Source organism: Pygoscelis adeliae, unplaced genomic scaffold, assembly GCF_000699105.1.
Source record: "Pygoscelis adeliae isolate BGI_AS28 unplaced genomic scaffold, ASM69910v1 Scaffold286, whole genome shotgun sequence".
NCBI lineage: Eukaryota > Metazoa > Chordata > Aves > Sphenisciformes > Spheniscidae > Pygoscelis > Pygoscelis adeliae.
In genome coordinates, this window is record NW_008825076.1 from 889658 (window position 1) to 899577 (window position 9920).

General features: G+C 42.9%; 1 protein-coding gene across 1 annotated transcript in view; it reads left to right on the forward strand.

Annotated features, from left to right (window-relative positions):
* The window catches only part of EYA2 (EYA transcriptional coactivator and phosphatase 2), a 61946-nt gene extending 57252 nt beyond the window's left edge, over positions 1-4694 (forward strand). Inside the window, exons 14-15 of the mRNA XM_009326728.1 lie at positions 1-96; positions 4141-4694. Of these exons, the coding sequence (XP_009325003.1) occupies positions 1-96; positions 4141-4221 (177 nt within the window). The 3' untranslated portion in view covers positions 4222-4694. The remainder of the gene's footprint in view (positions 97-4140) is intronic.
* Positions 4695-9920: the final 5226 nt, after the last annotated feature.

The window sequence follows — 9920 nt, forward strand, 5'->3', positions numbered from 1 at the left end:
GAGAGCTGTTTTGAAAGAATAATGCAAAGGTTTGGAAGGAAAGCCGTGTACATTGTAATAGGAGATGGTGTTGAAGAGGAACAGGGAGCAAAAAAGGTACAGTTTGTGGATACCATGCTGGATTCTTCCAAGTTTTCATTTCAATGACCCTTTCTTTACTTAAGCATTTAATTAAGCTCCCTCCATTTGAAACAGCTTACAATTGGTCTCATTTCTTAATATGCAAAATACTCAACAACCTTGTGAGAAATTTCCTACTGTAAATCCCCCCACCTTGGCAGCTAGTGCAACTTTTCAGGTAGTCACTGTGTCACATGTTCCAGGAATCATTCTTGCATAATAAAGTTGGCTTTAAACACATGAAAAGGGAAACTCCAGGGTGTGATCTCAGATGAGCAAGCAGGGTGAATTTCTGATCTACACATTGCTTTTGTAAATTCCAAATTATTGGAATTAGTTTTTAGTTACTTATTAGAATATGCATATATACATGCATGTGTTTATATTTATGACTTGTTGAGATCATAGGGTGTAACATCATTAGAGTGAATACCAAAGGGACTAGTACTGAGTTGCTGCCTCTATCAATGATTTATGGATCAATGTGATTAATTCCACAAGCAAAATGAAATTGGGAAGATGTACTGAATACAAAGTAGAACAGAAACTGCGAAAGCAGCATGGTCAGGAATAACAAGCCCTCGGTAATATTTCATGCGTGGTACATAGATGTGGCCCACTGGCATAGGTAGCCTTAGAAAGAATTAAATGGACTAACCTGTGCATCCAGTTGAGTCCTCCAGTCGCTGGTATCCACAGTCTACTGATTGGGAAATGAGAACTGGAGTTTAGGGACCAGTTGAAGCTTCTTTGTTTTGGGTAGACTTTAAGAGGAGAGAAGCCGGAACCCCAGAGCTTGGAAGAGATAAAAGCAAACTTTGAGAAGACCAAAGCTCCAGTTCTGCTTACGGTGACCTGGGGGCAGGGCTGGGCTAGAGATCCAGCAAGGAATACCTTCTGCCATACGCATGGGGTATCAGTGTATTACAGAAACCCAGGAGTGGTAGAAACATGGAGAACAACAACGACCTGAAGGAAAGCAGTCCGGTACATCAACTGAGTTGTACAACATGAGAATTGAACAGCCGAAGTTTTAATTTCCTAATCTTCAGAACAGAAGCCTGCCTGGAATCTCCATTTATTTGGTTTTACAGGGACAGGAATACAATTTGTTAATGGCAAGCATTACTTGAAGGATGTTTTTGTGCATCCCGAGTCTTGTGCTCCTGATGCGACTGCAGAAGTGTGACTGAGCTGCATTTGCTTCAGGAGCATTGCACATGAGTCGAGATGCAGGAACTGACTGCATGAGTCCCATCTTCAGCAGACTAGTTAATTTTTAATAGGCACACAGATTACTGTTGCAGCTCAGGTGATGTACAAAATATTACATCACAGGAACTCAGCTATACAGCTGAACCTCGTGCTGGAGGACCTGACGTCTCATTCTGAATGAAGATCCTGCAAAGACTTCCCAAGCAAATTTGAGCTCATTTGGTGCACAAGCCCAGGAACAAAGCAAATAAGATCCCCAGAATTGTATCTATCTTGGGTCGTCTTCAAAGCAGCAGAAACCCTCTTTTTTATAGTGTATTTCCCCTGGCCAATGGAAGCAACAATACCTGCCCCCACCTTGGAAAACTAGCTAAATCTGCAGATGGTTCTCTAGTTCATGAAGGGTTAAGGAGTTGTCAGAGAAGAGTCCAAAATGCATGACTGGGAATGAAGTGATAATAGCCTGCTGCTTTTGACAGCCGGTGCCGTACTTCAAAGGTAGTGGGTCAGTGAACATGACTGCATCAAAGGCTGCAAGGACTCTCTGGCTGTATGAAGAAGTGGGAAGGTTCAACAATCTTCTATAGGCAGGATTTCAAGAGCCCTCTTGCTTGTGTCTCCTGGCCTAAGCAGCTCTCCCATTAGTAGAGCAGATTCTTTGCTGGGCTGTTGCCTCCTTTGATTGATGACACTCATTAGTTCAGGTTTCGACACACCTGAGCTTTATACAGAAAAAAAAAGGGGGGGGGGGGGGGAGGGCAGGCAGAGTGCCTTTCACTGTTTTGCCGACAGCACTGATAGTATCTCCATTTTAGTGGGTCATTTTTCTTCACCTGTCTGATGAGTGATAAATCTGTAAATGCTGAACAACAGGAGTGGCTGGGAGGCCAAGTTTTCTTCTCATTTAAGAAAGAAAAAATAGATAATTTAATGGAAGGGGTTTAATAACAACCAGGGGAGGAGGGGAGAGAAGGAAATAACTTTTCCCCTTAAAGTGAAATTGTAGAGCAATGGATTCCAGTCGCTTCAGATGCCTGTGTTTGCTTGCTGTCTCTATGCACACTGATAAATAGCTTGAAGGAAACGTTTGTTTACTGATAGGCAACATACCAGAGGGAAGCTTGAGTTGTATTTAAACATTAGAGGTGTGTAAATAGACACTCTGTAAAATAAACATCTGGAACCACTGGAGTTTTTTTACACAGGTAGGTACACTTGGAAAAGGAACATCTCCCTTCATCAGAATCATCTATCTAGGAAGTATGTATTCTCTAAAGCCTTGTCTAAACTGTTTATCCAGAAGCAGTATGTTTACGGCTGAATTATTTACAGTGATAAAATACTCAGAAATTTTATTCCCACACTGGGAGTAAACTCTGTCAGTTAAGGCTTTCTATATGTTTGTTACTGCATACATATCACTGACTGTACAGAGACCCGTATTTTGGGAGGAAGCTAAGAAAATCACAAGCCCAAATGTTGTTATAAAATCTAAACGAGCTGCGTCTTTGATCTAAAGTAAAACTGCTTTAACTGTTTTGGATTAGAAACAAATCCAGTTCAAACCCCAGGCTCACCAGAACATTCCAAGAAAAGCTGTATTTCACATCTAAAAGCAAGTTCTAATTATTTTGAGGTTATCTCTTTGCAAGCAACTGCCGGGATCGTGGCTATTGCTAATGATTGCAGAATTATGCTGTTAGAGCGATGCTTTCAGAGTACTGTCTGTACCTTACCAGATTACAGTTTCCATCCCGGGTCCCCTGCGTAATTGAACTGTGCTTGTTTCACAGCACTTAAAAAAGTTGGCACTTTGTCCTCTTTCAGATGCAAGGCTGGTTTTCCTAGAGTATATTCACAATTTTCAAGAGATGACTCAAGATATTATAAAGAAGATACAGGTGGTCACAGATAGTCAACCTTTCCAGATTTTGTCCAGATACTAAGATTTCAAATGGAACCGACTGGTTAGAACTTGGACATGTGTATATGTGACTTTAGATTTATCACAGTAAATATGAATTGAAAAACAGGGAGGCAGGAGAAGAATGTAAGAGAGTCTCTCAGAAAAAGGAATTAGGAAAGTTTCTTGAGGACAAGCTGTCATATAAGCCTTTCTCTGAGGCAGCAGTGTTAAACTAAATGAATAATTGATCTGAGCAATGATACCAGTTCCTACATTTCCAGAAAACGCAGTATGATCTACTGTTCCAGTTACCTTGGAGAGGGAATTGTTAGAAAGCATTTTGACGCTGTGTGGTATTATATTCTTTTGTTTATATTTTTGTAAATTTTAATAACTTCATTTTATGATCTATATTGTTTACTTGTCTGTGAAGCACTGGCAACAGCTTTCACTAGTAGTAAGTAGGACAACTTTGAAATTGGTGTTATAGGACAGGATTATGATGCTTTCTGGAGAGTCTTTAAGCGGCAAGAAAAGTGTTTCTAGGAGTACTGCAATTCTAGAAACATCCCTAATTAATCCATGAAAAAACAGGGGAGTAAAGTTTAGCAGCTAGTACATTCAGAAAGTTCAGCCGGTATCCTACATCATCTCTGAAACAGGACACTCCCAAATTGTGGAGGATCTGTCTTCCTCTCTGCATGGGAGAAAGGTACCAGCAAATAGGCACTCCCCGTTCCCTTCCTTCCTCTCTAAGATGAGCCTCCTTGCCTGTGACACCGTGACAACCTGGTGGCCCAAGTACAAAGCTCTGTTCCCGAGGGTGCAAACTAAGAAAGTTGTTTTGATCTCAGTATTAAACAAAAACCAAAAAATACCCTCTTTTGGTTTCACTCTAGCACAACATGCCATTCTGGAGAATCTCTTGTCACGCTGACCTGGAAGCTCTTCGGCACGCCTTGGAACTTGAATATTTGTAGCAGACCCCAACATCTTAGCACTGTGAGGGCTTCACTCAGACTATTACATCGGTTTCACCTATTCCTCATCATTTTCTTATTAAAAAAATCCCACAGCAACTGCAGTTTTTCTTTTTTTTGAAGGAGAACCCTTTCAGTGGAAGCCTTTAAGAACTTGCAGCCAAAGAACATTGTGTCAAGTCCTTCTGCCTTTGGACAGAGGAAAAGCCTTCAGATAACTCGCTGGCGATCCCGCAGTTACATGGTTAAGCCGGATGCATAGAGCTGTAACTGCCTTTTGCCATCAACGACAAACACTACAAGTCTTGGGTCTACTTGTCACTTTTCTTGCTTTTGAAAGGGGAAGAGGACATAGTAAGGAGTCTGCACAGTACATCACATCACATGGGACTTTCTGAAAATAAGAGTGAAACTGTTGATTTTTTTTTTTTATTTTTTTAATTTATGAACTAATCTCATTATTCTGGTATTAAGCTCTGTACCTGTGTTTTTAATCTGGCTTTTTGGGGTGGGTGGATGGGGAAAGTCTTATCGTTCTAAATTAATAGTTCATTTCTCCAGAACAAACTCTGAGGAAAATCATATTGTGTACATTAATAATAAGGACACATGGTACTGTTGGTAAGAACTATAGCTGTGTTTTTAAATCTTACATAGATGGTATGTGGACTGTGCATGTGTCTACACGGTGCCTTATGCTGCCATCTTGGTTTTGGGGGTTGGGGGTGGGGAAAAAGTACCTTGTGATGAGTGAAAGGCATTAAATAAAAACATGTTTACATTTGGGGGGACTAGATTACCTGCCTTCTCTTCTCTCCAGCCACTCTTGGATCTAGAGGTGTATGTAGAACGCATACTCCCCGTTTCAAGGTGGAGTTAGGCTGGAAGGACTCTGAACAGAGCCCCTCAGGTGCACAACGGAGTTTGTAGCCAGCTATTCTGTCTGTTGGTGGGGCAAAGACTGAAGACAGTCGGTAACTGTGTCCGCTGGGAGGGAATGTGGGCACTCGGCAAATCTAACTTGTCCTGCAAAGGAAGATAAAGGGCAAGCAAATACTGCAGCTGTGCATATTTATTTTTATGTAAATAAATGCATCTACAAGTAAGCTTCAGCTTTAGGATTTCTGCTGAGCTCACCTGTTAATTCTTGCTGTCAAAAATATTTCAATTCTGTGGGGCTGGATGAATCTCTAATTCACTTTCAGAACTGCTCATCCTTGCTTACTGTGGCACCAAATAACCTCAGAAGGATCAGAGCCTCACTGGAACAAGGTGTTAGAGAGCGAGATGCAGCAAGAAATACAATCCCCTTATATGTCATGTCTGAATCAAGATCAAACAAGGGTTACACAAGTTACAAGTGTGACACAAGTGCTACGCAAGCCTGAGTGATACTCCTACCATCTAAAAACATTTACCTCAGGAAACAGATCCATTACTAGATCTGAGAGGGGATTTTCTGCCGGACTAAAACAGAAAATCTGATCTCAAAATAATCTGATCTCAGCCCTTGGCTCAAGAGGTAGCAGCCATGCGGCAGCTGTAAAACGTTAGCTGTACTTGTCAACAGCAGGCACGAACACAAACATCCTTTACTTGCGTGCTTCGGAGGCAGTTGCAAAGAGCTGCTCTCTGGGCTGAGTACAACACAAAACAAAACACAATGCGATTTTTCTAGCAGAGGTGTTGCTTGTCTCAGGGCCTGCTGAGCAGCAAGTCTGGCAGAATTTTTCCCATGAGGTTTTCCAGCTGTAAGACTGTCACAAGTAGGAAGTTTTATCACAAGTCAAGGAAACCAAACTCCATGGAGAATTGACAGACGCTTGCAAGATAAGCACACCTGTAAATCTTTGAAAGAGGAACAAACGCCAGGGAGGGCAGACTCCTAAGAAAGCACAGCTTCAGCTTCTAACACCCTGTCAGTCAGCTAATAGCTCTTCCTTGAGATGGCAAATTTAACACCTGCCTTATTTGAGTCAATTAGCTGAGTATTGATTTTTTTCCCTCTAAAGCTTCTTAGGAAGATTCTGCTTTCTGAATGTATTTAAAGCTTCTCAAGCTCTCTGGTTTCTGTCTCCAAAGTTCTTGGCAGAGGCCTGTGCTCTGTTAGTGCCTGCGCGTGCTCCACGTACCATTGCTGTAAGTGATTTCTCCATACTCCTCCCAGCTGATTTTTACTTACCCCCAGGTAAGAAAGACAGCTGATTAGGGGGGTGTGCCCAGCATTAGGAACACTTGTTTGCCAGACAGGCCTAGGCCCACCGCTTCCTTCCAGTCGTTGTGGCACATCGTCATCTCTCACTACAGCAAGAGTACCAGGATTTACTGTTTCCAGGGAAGCTGTGATGGCTGGAACAGGGGATCTATAACAACTTTTTACTCGTGAACATAGAAAAGGCCTGGGAACACGCGCACGTACAGGCCTTGCTCAGCTCTTTCACCTGTGTTTTTATGTATTTCTACATTGTTACAGCATAAAATCCTTTCTTGGTCGCATCACTAACCAGACGTGTACAACTATGACAGGACAAGGTTCCCAAGTAAGTTGCAGTATAGCCGAATCTGAGGTGAACAAACCAAGCAAGTCATGTTAGTACCAAGCAGATACCAAAATCTGTTCTGTCAAAAAATGTTTAGTATGTTAGTACGTGTCTGAACCTCTAATACAGACTTCTTGTATCTTAAATAGCAAAAGGGACGTGAAAGATATATCTGGTGAGATAACAAGGGTTGAAGTCTTCAATGGGACTGTAAGCATGAGGGTGCAGTAGCTGCTCTCACAGCTACTTTCTGACCCTTCAAGGACCAAAATACTTTCCCAAACAAGAAAAAAAAAATCCCCACACCTGTACAGTGACATGACATATTCATCCCATTTCCAAGAGTGTCCTTTGCTCTGTCGTTTCCTTACAGACAACTAATATGAATACAATGCTGCAGAGTAAAAGAAATCAGCTTTTTAAAACTACCAATTCCTGATTGCTAATGTTCCCATAATTTCATGTTTGGATCCTTTCTACACCATAATCTAACAGGTTTCATAATCTTTTGTAAAGGAAGCAGGGTCTCAACCTGGCAGCCAGCGTGAACACTTCATTGCTGGTCTGAGCCCCTGCCACCACTTGGGCCCCAGACATACGTATTTTTTTTCTGAAAAATCCGGAACTTAACATGTTAATACTGGAAGTGGTAACAACCTGCACCTCAAATTGTGTCGTGCAAACCTCTTAGAAATGTTCATTCCTGTTCAGCCGTAGCAGAGCAGAAGGGCCACATCGGACCCAGTTCCAGAGGGGTGAAAAATCAAGTAATTTTCAAGCAGACGGCAGGAATTACAAAACGGCGCAAAGTTAAGGGTTAGCGGGGAGTGCATAAGCCTTCCACTCCAAGCACCAGCATCGGACAGTGTCACCACAGCAGTTCGGACTAAGATAACACCTGCCGATCAGGGCAGCAGCCTTGTGCCAAGCTACCACAGCCATCTGTGCCGTCCCTGTTTTAGTCTGTCCAGGTAAGCACAGGGTACAAATAAATGCTAAGAAGCCCTTCAGAAACGGCAAAAAGCCTCCCCCGTTGATTTGGCAAGGCTGCGGTCAAGGAAAGAAACAGATTGTGGTTTTTTCTTGGAGCGGCTGCTGCTGTGGGGTTTTTTGGGGTTTTTTTCCCTCCCAGCAGTGCAAGGCAGACTGAGTATTTTGTCTTTTATAATAGAGACTGGATTTAAGTTAACAGCAAAGGCACACACTGCAAACTCTCTGAGATATTTCACAGCACTTTAAAGGTATTTTCCAGGCTATTGCAGACTCACAGCACGTTTACTGTTTGCATTTTCAGTAATTTGCTAGAGCAGTGAATGAAAAATTTAATGGAGGTTGCCTGTTTGAGCCAGAAATTTCTCAGAGACAGGAGAACAATCTGACGTAGGTCATCCTTGCAGCATTATATTATGAAATTAAGGGCAGTAATTCACTTGTTACATGCTGCTTAGAAAGGATGGAGTTTCAAATGCCGATTCACTGCAAGCGTGCAGCGGGATTTACTGCTGTGAGAGCCCCACAAGTGCTGACGGTCTGCTGCAGTTACTTGAAGCGCTGCAGTTTCACGGGCATGAATACCTTCACACACACGTGCTATGGCCCGTCATCCCAAGAAGCGGGTCCTAAGGGCCAGAGCAATTCCTCCCGCTTTTCCTGGAAGTGTTTAGCGTTGGTGTGTTGCCTTTTCCTTCTGGTGTTTCTCTGTCATTTCTTCTCTGCCAGGTAAGGACCTTCCTCACTTGCTGTAGTTGTTCTTAAGGAATATACTGTAGGCTCCATCAGAGCCAAGGTTTTATCCCTGAAGTTTTAATTAGCTTCAGCATGACGAGAGCTTTGTATCTAATAATACTCAACAGATTTACAAGGTACTGTGCAAAAATTTACCGTAGTAATTCACAGTATCCTTTCTCTGCCACTTTTCACCATAAAGTTTTCTTGGGTGTCAGGATTCTAAATAAGAAGGTAATGGTTTATTTTTAACAGACAAAATGTGATAAAAAACCCGTACCATTTATTTCAATATGTAAAATCTGAGTAGAACAAAACCTGGAGATAAAGATCTTTTCCTAAGGTTCTGCTACTTACATTATTCAAAAATGAGCAAAGAGCAATAGCAAATGCAGTTGTGAAGGTCTTTTATCCTGAGAACGGGGAACTTGCCGAACACTTAAAATGAGAAGTAACAGAAGCAGCAACGCACTGGAAAACTTGCAACCACACAAAGACTGTTCAGAAATGAGGACGGAGTCATGACCTGTGCTGTCACTGGGAATCGGGAGTCAAGGAATTCTCCCTGCAGACAGGGATGGGAAACAGCCTTTCTGGGCATGGTTGCTTTTCCCGTCGCCTCTGACAAGCACTGCCTCAGAGAGGAATTCCGTGGAGCCGCCATTGTCGCTCCTTTTTCTGACTGCCTTTCGCTTAGCATGTCAAATTAAGTTCTGCCTGTGCTTTGGCCTGGCTTAAAGCTCAGGTGTGTTTCCTAGCTCGGCATACCTTACCTGATGAGCAGTATCCTTGTATACATCCTTTGAGCCTATACAGCGTGACTTGCCACCCTGCACCCACATAACGTGCACCCATGTAACGTGCTCCTTTTGCAAAAGCCTAGCTCTCGAGTTCTGCAGGGACTGATCCGCGCCGCACACCTGCTCTTCTCTGCCTCCTCTTCAGGTGGGGGACTGAAACAAAATATTTTTCCCCACATTAACCTTGTCCTTAGGGTCTCTCCACCCATCTGCTCTCAACTGCCACTTCTAGCAAGTCGTGGAGTGCCACACAAAGTAAATACAGCTCCTAACAACCAAAAAAAACATCGAGATGACACGCACCGAAAGCGAGTTCCTTCTTAGGCCTCCGTCTTCAAACTTCCAGTCATTCTGTTAAACCGGAACCTGGTTCCGAACCGTTTCTGAAAACGGCTTTGACAAGAATCACACTCGGGGGCCGTGCCCAGCTTTGAATAGTTGAGATGCAACAAGAGAATACAGCCTTTTGTCAAATAACCAGAAAACTGCAAAGAAAATACTTGCCATCGTTGGGGATGGAAGAACACCTAGCAATGGCGCTATTTCACCGATTTCCTGTACTGACCTTTTCACGCAGTTCTTCCGTCTGAGCACACGAGGGCAGCCGGGCTTCACAGTACGCCCCGCAAAGCAG